Source organism: Wolffia australiana, chromosome 2 (genome assembly GCF_029677425.1).
Source record: "Wolffia australiana isolate 7733 chromosome 2, ASM2967742v1".
Taxonomy (NCBI): domain Eukaryota; kingdom Viridiplantae; phylum Streptophyta; class Magnoliopsida; order Alismatales; family Araceae; genus Wolffia; species Wolffia australiana.
Genome location: NC_135836.1, coordinates 17,420,855 through 17,439,338, shown reverse-complemented (window position 1 = coordinate 17,439,338; position 18,484 = coordinate 17,420,855). Strand labels below are relative to the sequence as shown.

General features: G+C 41.7%; 3 protein-coding genes across 8 annotated transcripts; 2 read left to right on the top strand and 1 right to left on the bottom strand.

The window, feature by feature from the left end:
• Positions 1-66: 66 nt before the first annotated feature.
• VPS41 (vacuolar protein sorting 41) lies at positions 67-11,779 on the top strand. The gene is made up of 19 exons (XM_078592395.1): positions 67-421; positions 1,956-2,225; positions 2,325-2,504; positions 2,585-2,842; positions 4,397-4,529; positions 4,609-4,699; positions 4,909-5,011; positions 5,766-5,869; positions 5,938-6,031; positions 6,188-6,343; positions 6,422-6,484; positions 6,881-6,946; positions 10,404-10,604; positions 10,703-10,780; positions 10,857-10,976; positions 11,046-11,126; positions 11,215-11,300; positions 11,366-11,447; positions 11,508-11,779. Exons 1-19 carry the CDS (start codon positions 161-163, stop codon positions 11,742-11,744), a joined length of 2,664 nt encoding a protein of 887 aa, XP_078448521.1. The 5' UTR covers positions 67-160; the 3' UTR covers positions 11,745-11,779.
• Positions 11,742-13,910, bottom strand: LOC144717077 (coenzyme Q biosynthesis Coq4 family protein / ubiquinone biosynthesis Coq4 family protein). 2 transcript variants are annotated; one of them, XM_078592400.1, is made up of 4 exons: positions 13,797-13,910; positions 13,613-13,700; positions 12,593-12,775; positions 11,742-12,492 (listed from the first exon to the last, which is right to left on the bottom strand). In XM_078592400.1, the coding sequence occupies exons 2-4, from the start codon at positions 13,646-13,648 to the stop codon at positions 11,980-11,982; spliced, it is 732 nt and encodes a 243-aa protein (XP_078448526.1). In that variant the 5' UTR covers positions 13,649-13,700; positions 13,797-13,910; the 3' UTR covers positions 11,742-11,979. The 2 variants fall into 2 exon arrangements, with proteins under 2 accessions (XP_078448526.1, XP_078448527.1); XM_078592401.1 differs by lacking the exon at positions 13,613-13,700 and having other exon boundaries at positions 13,797-13,906.
• A 120-nt stretch (positions 13,911-14,030) lies between these two features.
• LOC144717076 (tetratricopeptide repeat (TPR)-containing protein) lies at positions 14,031-17,158 on the top strand. Of its 5 annotated transcripts, none has more exons than XR_013585047.1 (7): positions 14,031-14,556; positions 14,762-14,811; positions 14,994-15,081; positions 15,660-15,776; positions 15,865-15,932; positions 16,307-16,498; positions 16,831-17,158. XR_013585047.1 is itself a non-coding variant. In XM_078592398.1 (6 exons), the coding sequence occupies exons 1-5, from the start codon at positions 14,059-14,061 to the stop codon at positions 15,916-15,918; spliced, it is 807 nt and encodes a 268-aa protein (XP_078448524.1). In that variant the 5' UTR covers positions 14,031-14,058; the 3' UTR covers positions 15,919-15,932; positions 16,307-16,592. The 5 variants fall into 5 exon arrangements, 2 of the variants coding, with proteins under 2 accessions (XP_078448524.1, XP_078448525.1); XR_013585048.1 differs by having other exon boundaries at positions 15,660-15,786; XM_078592398.1 differs by lacking the exon at positions 16,831-17,158 and having other exon boundaries at positions 16,307-16,592.
• The last annotated feature ends 1,326 nt before the right edge of the window (positions 17,159-18,484 follow it).

The following is an 18,484-nucleotide window of genomic DNA, read 5'->3' as shown; positions in this document are numbered from 1 at the left end:
CGGGACGAATTTTCGTCTCGAAATTCGTCCGCGTCCCTGCACTATAACGGCGACTGTGTCCGACATCGATCCGAGTTTGAGCGAGCTGTGGGAAGATTGAAAAGGAGGAAAGAACTCATCTTTCGGCGATTCTTGGCATAATTGAAGATCCGGAGTAGGGATGAGGCGGAGTAGTCGATCGCCGGAGAACGGCGTGGACGGGGATGACGAGAGGGAAGAGGAGGAAGAAGACGAGGATGAAGAACAATCTGCCGTTGATGAATCCGACGAGGAGCCAAGGCTCAAGTACCAGAGAATGGAAGGGAATGTGCCGTCTCTCCTTTCTGCGGACGCCGCGTCTTCAATTGCAGTATCAGAGAGGATGATCGCTCTCGGCACGCGCGGTGGTGTCGTTCACATCCTCGATTTCCAGGGGAACCAGGTTTCACCGTATCTCTGTCTTTTTGTTATCTTCCACTTGAAATTTTACCTGTATATTTCGGATATCTCTCTTGATTTATGAGAATTAACATTCTTTTATTGGTCGTGATCTAAGAATATGCTCGTCGAATGTACGATTTGCTGGCTGCCGAGGTTTTTGTGATACATCTTGACGTGCACATTCCTGTTTAACGTGTTGGAAATTGGGTGATGAACCATGATGAGAATGATTTTTATCCGATGGCTTGAAATCTTGCTCGATGATGAAACTTAATGAAAAACATAGAATTGGTTGAGAATCTCAAAAGGAAAAGTACGTAGCCTATTTGAAACCGGTTTTATGTGACATTTGCTGTCATAATATCCTCAGAACACTCGCACGACTGACCAGCAGGCAGTCACTTGCCACTTATCCTTTGTTATCTGGAGTCCTAGACGAGCATATCCGCTTTTTATTGGATGGTGTCGCGGGTTTCACCTTCCGCTGTAGTTCATCCTCAGCTTTTCGAGATGCGAACTTAGTTTGCTGTGTACAAACAATGGAATCTCAATTTAATGCCCATTCGAATGTTATCAAACTCCAATAACATTAACCTTGACCTCAGATCAATTTAATGCTTTAGCATGGCTGAAGCCCTAATCACATTAACCTTAGCCTTCGATTCGGACCACGATGGTGTATTCAGTTTGAAAGAATATACGATTAAACTGCATAAATTAATGAAGGACTGATGTTTCGATAGTGTACAACAACCATGAATCAGTTAACATACGTGGCCATGATGTCTAGAAAATTGTGGGAAAAAAGTTAGACAAAATCAAAGGAGTTAACTGCATTCTTTTTCATTATACTTCTTTGATATCTCACAGCAAGTAGGAGTCCCGCTGGAAATCTGCGGGAGAAAGTGATCCTGTGTTCCTTTATCGAATGAAAATATATCATTTAACATCAATGTGGCGTAAATCTGAAACCGCTGGTAATCTGTGAGATTTATTATTCATTCATCGTTATTTGGTAGGTCGAAACCATGGTTAGATTCTGTGTAAATGAGTATTTATTTTTTATTCAGCGTTAATTGCTAGGTCGAAACCATGGTTAGATTCTGTGTAAATGAGTATTTATTTTTTATTCAGCGTTAATTGCTAGGTCGAAACCATGTTAGATTCTGTGTAAATGAGTATTTATTATTTATTCAGCGTTAATTGGTAGGTCGAAACCATGGTTAGATTCTGTGTAAATGAGTATTTATTATTTATTCAGCGTTAATTGGTAGGTCGAAACCATGTTAGATTCTTTGTAAATGAGTATTTATTATTCATTCAGCGTTAATTGGTAGGTCGAAACCATGGTTAGATTCTGTGTAAATGAGTTTTTATTTTTATTGTAACGTTTCTGATGGAAGCTTTTGCCCGGTGAAAATTCAATTGGATATGAAGCTGCTTTGATTACTTCCAAAATAACGCCTTCATGGGGCCTTATTGCACTCTCTTCTTTGTGCTGTTATTTTAAGATTGTCTATTTCTTTCTCTTTCAGATAAAGGAGTTTCGTAGTCATTCAGCCACAGTCAATGATCTTTGTTTTGATTCCGATGGAGAATTCATTGGAAGCTGCTCAGATGATGGGTTAATCGTCATTAATAGTCTGTTCACTGATGAGAGCTTCAAGTTTGTGTATCATCGACCCATGAAAGCGCTTGCCCTTGATCCTAGTTGTTCTCGAAAGTCATTTCGAAGGTTTGTAACTGGTGGGTTGGCGGGTCATCTCATCCTCTGTGCAAAAACCTGGTTGGGCTACCGTGATAAGGTATTTCAATTTCTTGCGTGCTGATGGGAACCTTTTTGGAAACTTTGAGAACAATATAGCGTGCATATACTTTAGCGGCATATTATCTCATTATTTCAGATATTGCATTATGGCGAAGGACCTATTCATGCTGTGAAGTGGAGGACAACATTGATTGCTTGGGCAAATGACACTGGTGTCAAGATATATGACATGGGAAATGACCAACGTATTGCATTTATAGAAAAACCTCGGGGTAACCCCTTGGTTGATATGTCACTTCCGCTACTCATTTGGCAGGTTAGTTTTAGATCACGAAAGATTGAAATAGATTTATTCAATTCTTGCATCAAATAGTGATTGTTTCTTCTGATCTCTAGGATGACACTGTCTTAGTCATTGGATGGGGATCAAGCATAAAAGTTGTGGCCATCAGGACAAAAACATCACAAAGAGTTGATGCAATGGAAAAGCCTGCCAATGTATCCACGACTGCATATGCAGACATCGTAGCATCTGTCCAAACAGGCTACCTCATTTCTGGAATTGCACCGTATGGTGATGCTCTTGTTGTTCTTGCATACATATCGGAAAAATTAACTGGAGGAATAGCCTCAACTAATGACACACTTCGTCAGGTAATGAGAAACCATCGTTTCTTTCCTCTCATTTTCCGTGTGCTTCCTATTTCTTTCTCTAATTCATGTTTCTTTGGTCATTGATTTTGCTTTAGTGGAACATCATCTCCATTTTTTCTCATATTTTGACGTGCACCCGAATGATTTCTGATAATAGCACTTCAATTTTTTATGATTGGATCCTGTCTGTAGAATAAGGCTACCTAGGCTCTGGGACAATATAAACTTTTCTTTGTTTTTTTAATTAATTTTTTCGATATGTATTTTTTTACAAAAAAACTTGCTAATCGTCATAACGTGAATCAGCCCAATAAGCTTGTATATATCTTCTGATACACTCTATTGTATATCAGTGTCTACTGAGTTAATCGATTGAGTAGCACAGTGCGAAAATGAGAAAATTGAGCAAATCCTTTCCAGAATACAGGCACAGAAGAATACTCGCTTAGAGAATATAAGGAGAAGAGAGGGGAAGCAACAAACGGTAGAAATGTGGAGAGTCAAGTTCGGATCGAACCCCCTACTCCCAGAAGCACAATGATCTCGCACTCTCCCTCCTTGACCTCAGTCAAATCTTGTTTATCAAAAAATGAACGTAGTTAGACTGAACTGGTGGCACACCCTCGCTGATGTGGCTGACCATCATTCTCATGTCCCACCTTGATGACATTAGCTGGTTGTTGATCTGTCCACCTGATGACATGGGCTGTATGTTATGGACTCTGGATCAAGTACATCCCCGAGAAGTTGAAGGTCAGCCATGCAAGGAAGATTCTTTTTTGCAAATATTACTCTGCTATTCAGATGGCAGACAATGCAACACAACATGATCACACCAACCACGCAGATTGACCACAATTTTATAAGAGAGAAGGTTGAAATGGGAGTAATCTCTTTCCCATTCATGTGATCATCATATCAGGTGGCAGGTTTTATCACCAAAGGCTTATCACATCCATGCACCAAGTTTAGGAAGAGTGCTAACATTTTAAAAAATAAAACCACAATTTTCTTATGGGTCCTTAATGACCTCCCTACTTTGTTATATCTATCCCATTTCCGTGTATTTGTTGTAATTTGACGTGTGGCCTAATCGGATCTGATTAGAGCAATTTGAATCTTGCCATATTGGATCCCTTCTCTCTATTTACGGTGCCAAGCCTTGGAAATAAATGAGCTGTTCTTTCCTTTTTGAATCATTTTCAATTGCACATCTCCTTTCAAAATCCCTTGTCATGCCACAGTTTCTATCTTATTCGTTTTGACATCTTTTTCATTCTTACTTCATTAACTACTAGGATTCACTGTAATTATTCCGGGGTAATGTGTTTGTGAAACTCCATTATTATTCTTGTTTTAAAGGTATTTTAACTGTTTCACTAATGATCGTGTGACCTTTCTTTTGTTCTGAGACCACCGGAAGGACAATTAGTCCCATCATTTTCTTTTTTACTAAAGATTTTACTTTAGAACCAATATTAGTAGTACTCGTCATAGAGTGTGGTCGCTCTCTTGTCTTGAAATGATGCATGTGTTTTTATGGTTTCTAAGTAGGGAACTGCATATAGGCCCGAAGTGCATATGCTGACTTGGAAGAACGAAGAACTTTCGTCTGATTCTCTTCCTGTACATGGTTTCGAACACTACCTAGCGAAGGATTATGTCCTTGCTCATTCTCCCTTTAATGGTAAATGATTCTTTATTTAGATTCCAGTCCAAGGAAATCTCTTAAACGTTTAAATTGCTTTTGGGATTTAAAATTGTAGGAAGCAGTTACGCGGGCGGTCAGTGGGCTGCTGGTGATGAACCCATGTACTATATTGTATGCCCCAAAGATGTTGTCATCGCCAGGCCTAGGTTGGTTACTTGGTTACCTTCTCTAAGTTACTACACCTTCCTTTCTCTTATTTCTGTCGATGGCGTTTATTCTATTCACCTTACCAGAAGTGTTACACTTATGAGTGAAACGTTCCATTCTTACAATTTGTATCTCCACTTTGTGTTATTTCATATGATACACCCTATTTCCTTATGGTCATGATTAACCTTACCCCGTTGAGTTTCAGGGATGCTGAAGATCATATCTCCTGGCTCCTTCAACACGGTTTTCATGAAAAAGCTTTAGCTGCAGTTGAAGCGGGCCAGGAGCATAACAGTCTCTTGGATGAGGTCTGCAAGATGAATTAATGAATCTCTATTTATCTTTCTTCTCTGTACCATTTATTTTCTTGTATGCAAGTGCATTACATGTTTTTGTTAGAGGATGATCAGCTGGAGCAATCCTTGCTGTCGAGGGGTTGACCTGTTGGCGATGCAAGTAGGCCAGAAGCCAAAAGACCTCTTCATTACTTATGATTCTGTTGGTTAAATACCAACTTACAAATAATCCAAACTGATTACAGTGTTGATGGGTCCCGATCTTGAGATACAAGGATATTAATAAAAATACATGAAGTTCAGAGTTAAAGCAAAAAGGCATTAATGCATACTCGGGACACTCTGACAAGGCTCACCAAGGTCCCATTGGGGGAAAATGAAGAGGACGAGACCTGAAGCATGTGCTGACTAGGCCAGAAGGTGACTGTTCAAGTAGTGGTTTTTCAATTTTGGGAAATTTGAGATGGCAAGATGGAAGGGCTGGTGGTGCGAGATTCTCCCAGACCGGAGGAGCGAAGCTAATGTGGAGAGCTCTAGCTTCTTATCCCCATCTCATCGCTCTTCTGGATCATGTTTTCTAAATTCTTCCTTGATTTTGATTAACACATTGGACCTCCTTTTGTTTTTTCTCTATTTATTCTATTGGCGAAATTGATCTGATCCTATGGCTGACTTAGATGCTGTATTGTTTTGTCTCTTGCTTACTGAAGCCGTAGCCAGTTTTTCTGATTAAAATGTGGCGTTCTCCTGTTTTTTTTTCGGCCAGGTTGGATCCAGATATCTTGATCATTTGGTTGTTGAAAGGAAATATGTTGAAGCTGCATCCTTGTGCCCGAAATTACTTCGTGGTTCCACATCTGCTTGGGAAAGGTATGTCTAGAATATATTTTTTATTTGCATTTATCAGAGGTTCAGGAAAGTAACAAAGATCTCGACAGATGGGTTTTTCATTTTGCTCAGCTTCGTCAGCTTCCATGCCTTGTGCCTTATATGCCGACAGCGAACCCTCAATTGAGTGATACTGCTTATGAGGTTCACTGATGCCATATTTCCGTATTTTATTTTATTTTTTTGAAAAATATTTTCTGTTATATTTTCCGTATTTTATGCTTTGTCCTTGTTATCTTTGGTGTCTTCCTGAGTACTGCTGCCATCGTTATTTCTCTCACATGAAACGAAAATTATTAGGTCGCACTTGTTGCCTTGGCAAATGATGCATCTTTTCATAAGGAGCTACTTACGACTATCAAAACATGGCCACCAGAGATATATTCTGTTTTGCATGTTATTTCTGCAGTTGAAACCCAGATAAAGTCGGCATCTGCTACTGAACTTCTTAAAGAGGTACCTTTTCTTACGGAATATTCTCATTATTCATTGTATCCTATTTTATATAATGCTGTCTTTTTCTTTCTCAACAAGGCATTAGCTGAGCTATATGTGATCAATAAACAATATGAGAAAGCCTTTGCCTTGTACGCTGATGTAAGTGATTCAGTGATTTTCGTTTTCATTCTTGTATTCTTTGTTTCAGAGAAACTCGTGAAATCCCACCCTAATAAAATGAACATTTTCCATTTTGTTTAGAAAACTCACTCCATTTTTGATAAAGCGTTGCATATTTTTAATCTGTGAGTTTTTCTTCATATCCTTCTTCATCTTTTAAACTCATGAGATTTGAGGTTATTTAATGACCTCTGTGTGTTTCTGTCATTCATCATTCATGGGCTCCCGTAGGAAACCTTCTGGGTCCATGATGCTGTTCCTTGAGATATTTTGTTTTTTGGAAATATACTGTTCCTTGAGATACACACGACACTAGATTTTCATGTATGAGCTGCTGCGTCTTACTCTGATTTTCTTACTTTTTTATTTTCTCAGATGATGAATCCTGGAGTGTTTGACTTTATAGAGAATCACTCTCTTCATGACTTTGCTCAAGACAAGGTTAGTTGGCTCCTAGGGAGCCCATACATCATTCTTTAGATCCGTCCTTTGATGTCTTTCTGTGTTCCAATCTAGTTGAATAGTTTACTTCTGTTTATTGTTTTTTGTGCTAGAGAGTGAATTTGTGATGGTGAGAAAGGCTGCATAAGCCGCCTAGTTTGCACTTCTCTAGAACAATAATGGGAATCGATCAATTAAGCCTGAAGTTAAGACAAACAAATTTTTTGGCCAAGATTTCTCACGAAGCTTTCTGTAGGAAGCCTTACCTTCCAAAAGTAAATCACTTTATTGTCTTTTTGCGTCAAGAACTCCTCAATTTTAAATGGACTTCTTAACTCACTGGATAACTGGGAAGCGAATATTGCCCCAATGCTATTTCTACTTCATGGGGACCCTCTTCTTTTTTTGCTGTATTGTTATTTTGATCATGCGCTGGTGGCTTTGAACGTGGATCTGCTCCAAAATGAAAGATAATTGGCCAGTGGAAGGACCAGCGGCCCGAAAAAACAATATCAGAAGGCTCAACGCTGGTTTTATTTTATCCGTTTTTCTCTTGAAGATGTGACATTCTACAATTTGAGATTCCTATCAGTATCCCAGCCGAAGTCCTACTTACAGCCAACATAATTCTTCCCTTGGGTCAGTTCTACCTGGTGTAAATATTAATTTTTTTGTTCAGCTCCCGTTTCTGTATACATCGCCCCTTGCCAACGTTCATCTGTGCGGCCTCATTAACAATTCTCGGAATAGTAGTATGGTTGAGATTGAACAGGGGAACTTTGATTTTTTTTCAAGAAGGGACAGGGGAACTTCGTGAGGGAAAATCATTGGATACGATGGCTTTAGTAAACAGCTCCTGCCTCGTTTGCATTTAGTCATCAACCATGTAAGTTAGCCTTCATACTGGCCTCTATTGTCTAGAGTGAATCACTGGTAGAATCCTATGGGCTTACCAATATATAATTGTCGACTTTCTTCAATGTTAACGTATTGATCAACAGAGGAACAATGAGAGGGAGGAGGATAGATGATTGATGGGGAAGCGGGTTGGGACCAATCAAGGGAAGTCCCGGCCAAAGATCCGGTCAATTAGAGACGGCCACTGTGAAGAGGATCATCAAGGGTAGAGAGAGATGACTACTCACCAGGCAAGGTAGAGGGGAGGAATTAGTGCTCTATCTCAATAATCCCTCTGCATTCTTAAGGGGAGGGCCAACTCTCTTTGAAGGGACACTAAATGGTAAATGACCAAAAAAACCTGAATCAGTGCTCCTCTGCTTGATGATTACTACCTGTCACTGCTGAGATATTACCATATCCAGCAGAAGTAGCGGGTATAGCTAAACTCAACGCATCTGGATGTTTGGTGCTGCTTTATTCTGGATCTACCTGGTCCATCGCTTCTAGGTTCAAATGATCTTCGACAGGTCCGCTACTCTTGGCCAATACCTTCTCATGTGTGGAACGGTCTTATTATTCTAGAGTAAATTGATAGTTGGAATTCGGATCTAGGTTTCTTGAGGAAATCAAATGGACTTTGTGATAAGCCACTTTGCCTCCCAAGTTGTGATCTAGGAGGGCCCCAACCCCTGAAGCGGGTGGCAATTTAGGCTTTAAGACATATGATGATCCATCATCCATTCCTTCCCTTAGTCGTCAGTCATCCTCCTGACCTCGTAATATAAATGGGATGGAAGAAATTGTTTCTTATGTTCCTTCCCGTGCCGCCAGCGGGTGCTGATGATTTACTCTTGGTTTACCACTGTCCTGCATCCGTTCAGTCATCTGTGCTGTCCAGCCCATTGGACGGAAGTGCAAAGAAATTGTACACTCTGTCTCTTATTCATGCCAATGACGTGAAGTGTCGCTATTTTTTTATTTTCTCAGTCTAAGGGTTTCATCATAGGCACCCTGATTTTGTCGTTTATTTGTGCCCCCAGAGGTTGATGAAAGATTTGAGTTCTGATTTACCATAGCGTATATTGTCCCTGCTACGGAGGTTGTCTGTGACTCTTCATGAGGGTTTCTGATACGACTCTTCCCTGAACATTATGAGAAGGAAGAAGTATAGTTCTCATCAGCAGATTCAAATAGAACTTGAGAAGGATGATGACACGAATGGACTCTATAAATAATAAATGGGGTAACATGGGACAAGATCATTGACTTCAGAGACTCCGTTGCTGCGGCGATTGAGGGCTGGTACTCAGGAGTTCTTACTGATACACATCAGTTGGCCAATCCATCTAGCCTGGTTGTGTCTTTCCTTGATCCTTTATGCATCTCTCACTCACCGTTCTCTCCTCTTCCCCTCTTCCTTGCATTCGGGATCTTGAAGAAGACTATTAAATTTGGCAATTCTTGAACATATTGGCTAGATCGGCCCTCTTTGGTTTCTATATCTATTTTCAAGGAGCGTATCAGTTTCCTTCATTTGTCTTTTTTTCTTACAGTTACACTGTCAGGAATCTCTGGCTTCATTTGATTTTATTACCCATTTTTCTGTCCATTTCGTTTTTGGTAGATAGGTGCGTTTCTGCAGCCCTTCGGAACCTCTATTTCTATGAATAGGAAGGTCGTACATTAGTGTTTGGCACTTGTCAAGGACATCGACCCTAATTAACGTTTAGAATGATGAATTATATTGTGGTTGATGAGGTAGATGGCACCGATGAGTTTATTTTTGACGGTTGGTGTGGACAATTGACGGTTATCACAGACACTTGACGCTGTCAGTCAACGTCACCCATCAACTTATCAAAATTCTAGGTAAAAAAATATCAACCCTCTGTAAACAAACCCGCCTAGTTGACAATGTCAATGACATTGATTGAAGTTTTCTTGAAATACGGGCAGCTGACACTTTATGTGGTTGGTGCCTTTTGACATTGATTGTGTCATTGGCAAACTATCAACCAATATCAATGCCAACATCACACATCACCCATGTTATTGTCATCAGGATGTGGCAAACCATACCGTGCATGCTTCATCCTTCCTCTCATGCCTGCCCTACCAGTCAGACCTAGCTCAACTCTGATACCCTATGATTATCACTGCATTCAGACCCCTAAGGTGGTGACACTGTTGAAGGACGGAGAAGATTTAATCCAAGACAGAAGGAATCTGACTTAAATGCAAAGGGAAGAGGATGGTTAAATGTAACATGCATAATTTTTGACTTGTTGCAAAAGGAAAAAATAACTTCAAACAGTGAACGTTGTTAATGTTGACATGAACTGTCGTATGCTTCTAGAGTGATGGAGAAATGACATACATTACTGGGTGGATCTTTTTCCTGATTATCCTTATATCTTTTCTGTTAAAAGTACCCATTGGGACATTACTTGACATTCTACCATCTGTCAATTATGATTTATCTACTGATTTGCAATTTCGCATGATTTTTCCGAAAGGCCGTGCCATAATATTATCGTGTCTATCCTCATTTTACCAGGTCGTCCAACTGATGATGCTTGACTTGAGGAAAGCAGTCGCTATGCTAATCCAACACCGGGATATCACTTCTGTATCTGAAGTCATCAGCCAGCTGCGGTCTTGTCCCGAGAAGTGCGATAAGAACTATTTCTTGCACGAGTATCTGCATTCATTGTTTGAAGTCGACTCAAACGCAGGAAAAGACTTCCATGACTTACAGGTGATTGATCTCCTTGACACAACAATCTACTCAGTCGTTGACTTAATTAATCAGGAGTTTAATGCCTTGGCTATCCTTCATGTTATTTCCCTTTAAAGGTGGGACTTTACGCAGAATATGAACCACGGTTACTGCTCCCGTTCCTTCAGAGCAGTCAGCATTATAAACTAGACAAGGTTTTGGCCCAATTCCAGCCTATACTCCGTGGATTTTCTCTTGTTTAGAGGCCTGATTCTTGCCGACTTTGACCAGGCATACGAGATCTGTGTCAGAAAGGATCTTCTTAGAGAGCAGGTCTTCATCCTGGGCCGGATGGGCAATGCGAGAAAAGCACTATCCGTTATCATCAACAAGCTGGAGGATATTGAGCAGGCACGATTCTTAATCTTGCTGCTGATGGGCCGTCCTTGGGGTTTGACCTGATATTCCCCGTTTCTGCAGGCAATTGAGTTCGTGTCCACGCAGCACGACGATGAGCTCTGGGAAGTACTGATCAGCCAATGCCGCCACAAGCCCGAGATGGTCAATGCTTCGACTCGTCATTAATGACAATTTAAAGGGCACTTCTAAGCTGAATTTTTTTTCCCCTTTTCAATTGAAATGTTGGCAGATAGGGGCTCTCTTGGAGCACACCGTGGGCAATCTCGACCCGCTCTACATCGTTCGAACAGTTCCTGAAGGGTTGCGCATACCCCGGTGAGACTCTGTCCAGGGCCAATGCGATTGATCATACTCCAGTTGACATTCTGTTTTCTGTACAGGCTCAGGGACCGGCTCATCAAGATTATCACTGACTACCGGACAGAGACCTCCCTTCGGCAGGGCTGCAACGACATCCTCAAGGTAGAGAAGTCAACACTGTTCACTTGACTGCAGGGGGTTGACTTATTTGACTCATGGCAGGCAGACGTGGTCAACCTCCTGATCAAGTATTACAAGGAGGCAAGGCGTGCAGTCTACATGGGCAGCATGGAAGGGGAGAAAAACAGCGTCCGCTGTTGCCTCTGCCTTGACCGTCTCTCCCGGCAGGACAGCGGTGTGGTCGTCTTCTTCTGCTGCCATGCCTACCACTTGCCCTGCCTCACAAGTGGTGCTGCTGCTACGACTCGTTGCGTGCTCTGTACCACGGCCGCAGGCTAGGCTAACATTATTTGAGGTATTTATTTATTAATTCATTGTGGGTTGCACAGGCTACATTGGCAGCACAGAAGAGGAGAATGATAATGCCCACTGCTCTCTATCTCGACCATCTCTCCGGCCAGGATGGCGGCTTGTTCTTCTTCTGATGTGCTGCATATCACTTCTCCTGCCTCCTGAGCGCCGCTGCCGCCACTGCGACATGCTACATGCTTCGTTCCACGGCCATGGGCTAAGATTATTTGAGATATTTACTGTGAAGCGGTGGGCCAGGGCAGGGGGAAATGGCCCAGGCACTGCGGACCTCATTGAGGGGGCGGTGGAAGTGCTTCTCGTAGTAAATGGGCATGAGGGCGGTGCAGGAGAGACCGGCACGGGCAGCCCATGGCAAGTAGTGGCCCAAGAAGAGTGCCCTTTGGGATGGGCTGAACCGGGCCGACCCACCAAGGACAGAAAGCGCAGCCATGGGCAGCAGCATCTGCTCAAATTCCACCACTTTAAGGGCCGACTCGCCAAGGAGGTTAGTCGGGAGGCTGAATAGCACATGCCAAAAATCGTGCACTTCGCGGGCGCGTGCGGCGATGAAGGCCAGTTCATCCGAGTCCATGAACCGGACCGGCGGCCGCTCATCCGGTGAGAAGTTCCTGGCACCCATGAAGTGTGCGTAGGCTGCCCCGAACGTGCCCTCCGGCATCTCCCACGCGTGTGCCACACTCTCACTTGTCACACGGGGCCGATCCTTGAGAACCTCCTAATCAAACCACCCAAAAACATCAAAAACAATTTTTTTGAAAAAAAAACTTAAAATTTTAATAAGATGGTGAGAATGGGAGGGAGAATTGGGTGTCTACCATTCCTTCCGGGTTATTTTTCATGCGCTCCAGCACTCTTTGGAAAGCAGATTTGCCGGTTGTTTCACCAAGAGCAGCTATGAGATCTGCCCTCCGAGGGTCCATAAGAGCGCCCAAGGCAGAGCCAGCGGCAATCGCTGCCTGTTGCCACCCCTTCAGCTGAATTCGTGCTCCTCGCATTTTCTGTTAAAATCTCGGTTGTCAATCTTGCTTCCAAAGAAGAGCCAAAAATGGAAAACCATCAAGATTTCATGTGTAGGTCTACTTGGATCATCAACTTCGAGGTCGAGATTAGGGTTTGGCAGCCGTCATCTGTCATGTCACACATCAAGGTGACGGCATCGTGACGGATGACATGACGGTGACGGAATTAGGGGCCGGTGACGGTGACGGACGACCTGGTCATGACGGTGAACAGTGACAAGGGGCATTGGATGAGGGATGTGATGGGAAGACCGTCACAATGGCCATGACAGATTTTTAGGAGTCTTTAAAAATCACCCAGAATGCTTAAAACCGTTAGATTTAAACTTTCTGACGCAGAGATTTCACCACATGGCATCACTAAATTGATTTCTTGGCATTTTGCAGAAAAGTTAGTGCATTAATTTGCGTACTCAGAAGGACGTTAATTAAAAATAATTGAAGATTTGCCCCTCTGATGGATTTTTTCAAAATCCGTGGACAGGTGACGCAACAGAACTTCCGTCACGTCACCGTCCTCTAGTCGGGATGTTGTGGATTGAATCCCTAGGCGGGATGCTCTCTTTTACCACGATCATACAAATGCAAAATTAGTTGCATCAGAATTCTGTTTCCGAGTGTTCTCAAGTCAATAGGTGGCCAAGAGAATTTGAATGTTGTCGACTGAATGGTTGTTGAATTCTGTTTCCCAGCATTTTCAGGCCAATTGGGGGCCAAGAAAAGTTGAATGTTGTCGATTGAATCCTTGTCGATACACAATGGATGAGAAAAGAGAAAAGGAGTTGATGAGGTTGCAAGAATAATCTAAGAACGCGCCTTAATGAGGCTTCGGAGGAAGAAAATGTCGAGCATGAAACGCCCCGCGATGATAAAATCTTTACTCCAATCGAGATTCAATCTCGTTCTTCAGCACGATTGAGCAAACAAATAAAAACAGCAAAGAAACGAGACGATCAATCATTCCCGCATAAAAGGACATTGAAATTCGAAATGAAGTTACCTGATTGATACTCCGAGAGATCAGCAGGCTGATCGCGAGCCCCAATCTGAGATCAAGATCAGTATCTAGCCCTAGGCGGAAATCCCCGTCCGTGCGAGTAGAAAAATAAACTCCCGTTCTAACAGAAAAAAAATATTAAATAGTGTCCGCCGTCACCGATGACGATGACGATTTCCCAAGGATGACGATGAAAACCAGTATAAATACGGGGGCGATGCTCGGTTGTCCAGGGGAAGAACAAATCTCTCTCGGAGAGTCTGAGATGAGGAGCGGAGTTGGGATTCAGCGGAGCTTCTACTCGTCTCCGGCATTGGGAATTCAACCGTCGACCACCTTCATCGGTAGACAATTCCCTCGCACAAATCTCCGAAGAGAACGACGAACTCCCCGGCCATGGCAGATCATGGCATCAATCCAGAAGATCGAGATAAGAGTTTGCGTGAACAGGACCTGCAATCGCATGGGTTCGAGGGAGATTCTCGCCACGCTCTCCGACATCGCGCCGCCGGCGGTGACGGTCAAATCCTGCGGTTGCCTCGGCCTATGCGGCGCTGGGCCGAATCTCGCGTTGCTGCCGAGCGGCACGCTTGTCAGACATTGCGCAACCCCCGCTAAAGCCGCCGACGTCTTGGCGGAGGTCTGTGGAAGTTCCAGAGAAGGGGCTCGGAAGAGTCTTGAAGCCCTGGCGCTGAGGAAGAAGGCCGAAGCTTTGCTGCAGGAGAGAGGAAATCCTAGCGAGGCGCTGGCTCTCCTCAGACAGGTCATGAATTTCGATTTTTTTTTCAAAAATCTCTCGTTTTTGCAAATATTGAGTTACTCCTCTCGGTTCCATTTCGTATCTTTCTACCTGAACAGGAAATTCTCCGGAAAAGTTCATGTAATTCTTGAGAATCACTGCATTTTGGAGATGCTCCTTAGTTTTCCTAACTGGCCTGATGATTTTTTCTTTGATCTTCTGTATGCAGGCTATCGACCTCAAACCCTTGGGCGGCCTTCATCTCATTTACAAAACCAGGTCTCCTAGTACTTGAAAATTCGAGAGTTTCAGTCCCATCATCCGCTGAACAATCCTTGCAACGTCATAAATACCCAATTAAAAGTAAAATTTTCAGTTTATAAGCGTGGGCTAGCAAAGATCGTCTTACCTCTGTAGTTCTCTTTTATGGATGCATGTTAGACATTCATGTCTGTCGACAGGTCTGTGGCGAAGTTGACTTTGGGAGATGCAGAGGGCGCTCTCGAGGACGCAAATGAGGCCTTGAAAATAGATCCCAGATTTCATCTGGTATGTCAGAATTTTCTATTAAGTGGGGCCTCTTTCCCTTATATTTTTCTTGGACAAGATGTGGGTGCCTAAGGTCATAAAAATGTTAAACCCTAAACTAGGTGTGCAACATCCTGATGATGCTGATATGTGACGAATTACCCATGGTGTTGTCGTCGTCAACATATATCAATGTTTTCGTCAACAGCAACCGTCCATAGTTTTGTTTTTAGTTGAAGATGTAACTAAGGCAGTTGAAGGTCGACGGTGTTGAGGATTTTAACCTCGATTTTTACTAAGTTTACAGCTGAGGATGATTGAGAGTGTTGCTTCTTGCTATCCCCTCAATGTAATCGTCAATCACCCAAATTTGTCAAAATCATCGTTCTCATCATCACGAGGGTTGATGGCATTGACATTGATGTTGACAATCGCTGAACCCTAATCTAAACCCTAGACAGTAATCCCTAAACTCAGGCATCTGATGGTTGGATGTGTCAATATCTGAAGTATAAATTTCCTCATTTTCCATTTAGAAACTATTTGCCTTTTGTTTGTAGATGCATGCTGCTTGATCATTTGTGTTATCAACGGCGTAGGCCTACATCTGTCAAGCTGATTCCTTTTTGGCGATGGGAGAGTGGGCAAAGTCTGAAAGTGCATTCCTGGAAGCCCTTCAGATTGAACCGTCGATTCGTAAATCCAAGTGGTTCAATGTCGGTGGCAGTTATGCTCTATTTTTTATCCAAATCAATCATGTAGTTTGAAATATTTCTTACATATGAACTGGGCATAATCCTCCAGGATCGGATAACCAAGTTGCAGGAAAACTGGACTGCTGCACATGATACAAGCTAGCTTCTATCTCTGCGGTTAGAAACTCTAATGACCAAGTCTCTCTCTCTCTCTCTCTCTATCTATCTATCTATATATCTATCTATCTATCTATCTATCTATATATATATAAATATCTATAAGCTAAGATTTCTCATCTTTTTTACTGTTATCAAATCTCCATGTTCATGAATAAAATTGACTTTTTAAAATTTAAGCTTGTTCAAACATTAAAAAGTATTATGTCTTTTATATACATATTGACCTCTTTTTAATTTTTTACTTATCGTCTAGCGTTATTACTTGAGATGGCTCCCTGTTAAAAATTGATCTGTCCAAGTAAAATTGAAAATAGTGTCCTCCTGAAATTCAAGGCGCATTTACCTTTTCGAAAAAATTATTTGAATTACAGATGATGGTGAACATGCTATTATGACCTTTAGTCGCTCTGGTTGACTGAAACTTGGGATAGCTGGCGACCTTTGGCTGTGTCAGATAACCATTTTTAGTGGCTATTTGTCCTTTCTTGAAGATGGTTGAGGCGATAGTAGCTTGGAGGGCATCGTTGAGCCAGTTTTATTATTTAAAGAGTTCTGTTTATCAGGTACTGTAATCTAATAGCAACATTTTAATTTTGCTCTGTCAGTTTTTCTAACACTTCTCCGTCCCTATTTTTTGAAGAATTTTCAAAATTGTCATTGGACTGATTCTAAGCCACACCACAATCGGTGCTAATCCAACGAAACAATAATAAGAGCTTACTAACCCACTTTCAAGTAATTTGTTTGTGCAAAGGAACGCCTAAGAGGAGAAATGAATCAGGCATTTAAAATAATTAAGTGCTCTGTCTTTTTCTTCCAATTCTTCTATGTAACTAAATTCTTCAGTAATTTATATTTTTGGTGTATCTATTGAATTGCATCTAATCTTTTTTAGGGAAAGGGGTAGGAGACAAAGCTATGACATTGGATTCTTCAAACAGGTGAAGGCTTTTTACAATACCTGTCCAGTTTAATCCCCTTCACCAAAATGCCACTCACAGCTAGCCTTACTGATGGTCTTGGCTTCTAACCGTAAGATACACAAAAAAGTTGACCACCCATGATGTAAGCATTCAGCCTCAACCTCACTTTAGGTGCCATGGCTACCACAGATATGAGCTGTGGCAGTGTTATTTTGTGAGGCTTGGAGAAGCTCTTCAATGAAAAGTTGACCACGAATTAAAAGTTCTTGTTAATCATCTTTACCTCAATCCTTCAATCAATCTCCTAGCCATGAAAATTGGTTCAAGGGCTTCTAAGAAGCACCAAGTGAGATCATACTTTGGTAATTGTCAGTCAACCAGTAAGCTTACAATAATCTCTTTCATTTCTTTCAGACAATATGTTACATGTTCCTAGCTCAATTTCCCTCGATAGTCAATTTTGACATCTAGCATCTATTTTTTAAAGTAATATATATAGGCCTATAAGAACATATCTTAGTCAAATGAATTATAAAATACTTCCAAAAAAAATTCTACTGGTGGATTTGAACTTTCTCCGAGATGCTTTGCAAAAAATAATCAAAAATCAAAAACTCTAATTCATCAGATATCACAACAATTTTTCATGAATCCAAAAATTATTTAAAAATTTCAATGCATACATTTTTATAATTTTTTGTCTCTATTCTAGCATTCTCAAAATTCAATAATTACGAACACTAACCATGAATATATATAGTAGAATACTAAAGTCGAAATGTGGTAACTTTGATGTTTTTGGGGAAAAACATGTTGCCAGGTAATATCAACTCTAGGGTCCTACTTTTTGACCAATCTAGTCATGCATGGGATGCCAAGCACGGACATTTCATATATGTCAAGTTTTCGTGTTTGGAAGAGTTTTTAGGCATAGAGAGTGTGTAAATATCCCAATTTATGCATATATCTCTCACATCCAAGCCCACAACAAAAATGTAATACCTTGGTGGGTCACGGAGTAGCTTTCCCGTGCCAGAAACAGAATCATGCCCACAAGAGGCATTGGTGCATATAGGAGATGAGGTCTGGTCATCGCCTTTCTTGAATGTCGTCGTAGGAGCTCCATGATGTAGACTATGCCCACATGTGTCGTCATGCATGCCCACTGGCAATGCCCCATACTATGCACCCCTCACAAGATCCATTAGGGATGACCATGCTTCAAGTGTGAACAGCTGACATACCGAGGCTCTCAATATGATGGCTACCTTGTGCTTCTTGGTGTAATTCATACCAAGTGGAGAAGAGAGCATGTCCAAGAACGTACCATATATTTGGCAAGCACATACGGTCATTTGATTCTCAAGTAGCTGGTGGTGGCTACTATTATCATACATTTGAGTGTGATGTACTTCCATACACTCTCCATACACCAATGGGAGCAAGAACCTCTACAGAGCATTTCAACTAATTATTGTGAGTCAGGTTCTATGGAGACACCATGAGTTTCCACTACTCACGAAGGACCAAGCCATCGCATATCACCACAACCTTTGTTGTGTTATTTTCAATGTCATAGAATTATGAAAAATCTTATTACAAATCTGATGCTCCATGTGTGGAACT

Excerpts from the sequence above, each read along its gene's own strand:
- VPS41 (XM_078592395.1), top strand. The coding sequence starts at position 161 with ATGAGGCGGAGTAGTCGATCGCCGGAGAACGGCGTGGACGGGGATGAC. Across the intron at positions 6,344-6,421 it reads CTACTGAACTTCTTAAAGAG|GCATTAGCTGAGCTATATGT; the intron begins GTACCTTTTCTT and ends TTTCTCAACAAG. Across the intron at positions 10,977-11,045 it reads AGCTGGAGGATATTGAGCAG|GCAATTGAGTTCGTGTCCAC; the intron begins GCACGATTCTTA and ends CCGTTTCTGCAG.
- LOC144717077 (XM_078592400.1), bottom strand. The coding sequence starts at position 13,648 with ATGCTCGACATTTTCTTCCTCCGAAGCCTCATTAAG. Across the intron at positions 12,776-13,612 it reads TCCTCCGAAGCCTCATTAAG|AAAATGCGAGGAGCACGAAT; the intron begins GCGCGTTCTTAG and ends AGATTTTAACAG. Across the intron at positions 12,493-12,592 it reads AAAATAACCCGGAAGGAATG|GAGGTTCTCAAGGATCGGCC; the intron begins GTAGACACCCAA and ends TGGTTTGATTAG.
- LOC144717076 (XM_078592398.1), top strand. The coding sequence starts at position 14,059 with ATGAGGAGCGGAGTTGGGATTCAGCGGAGCTTCTACTCGTCTCCGGCA. Across the intron at positions 14,557-14,761 it reads CGCTGGCTCTCCTCAGACAG|GCTATCGACCTCAAACCCTT; the intron begins GTCATGAATTTC and ends TTCTGTATGCAG. Across the intron at positions 15,777-15,864 it reads GTAAATCCAAGTGGTTCAAT|GATCGGATAACCAAGTTGCA; the intron begins GTCGGTGGCAGT and ends ATAATCCTCCAG.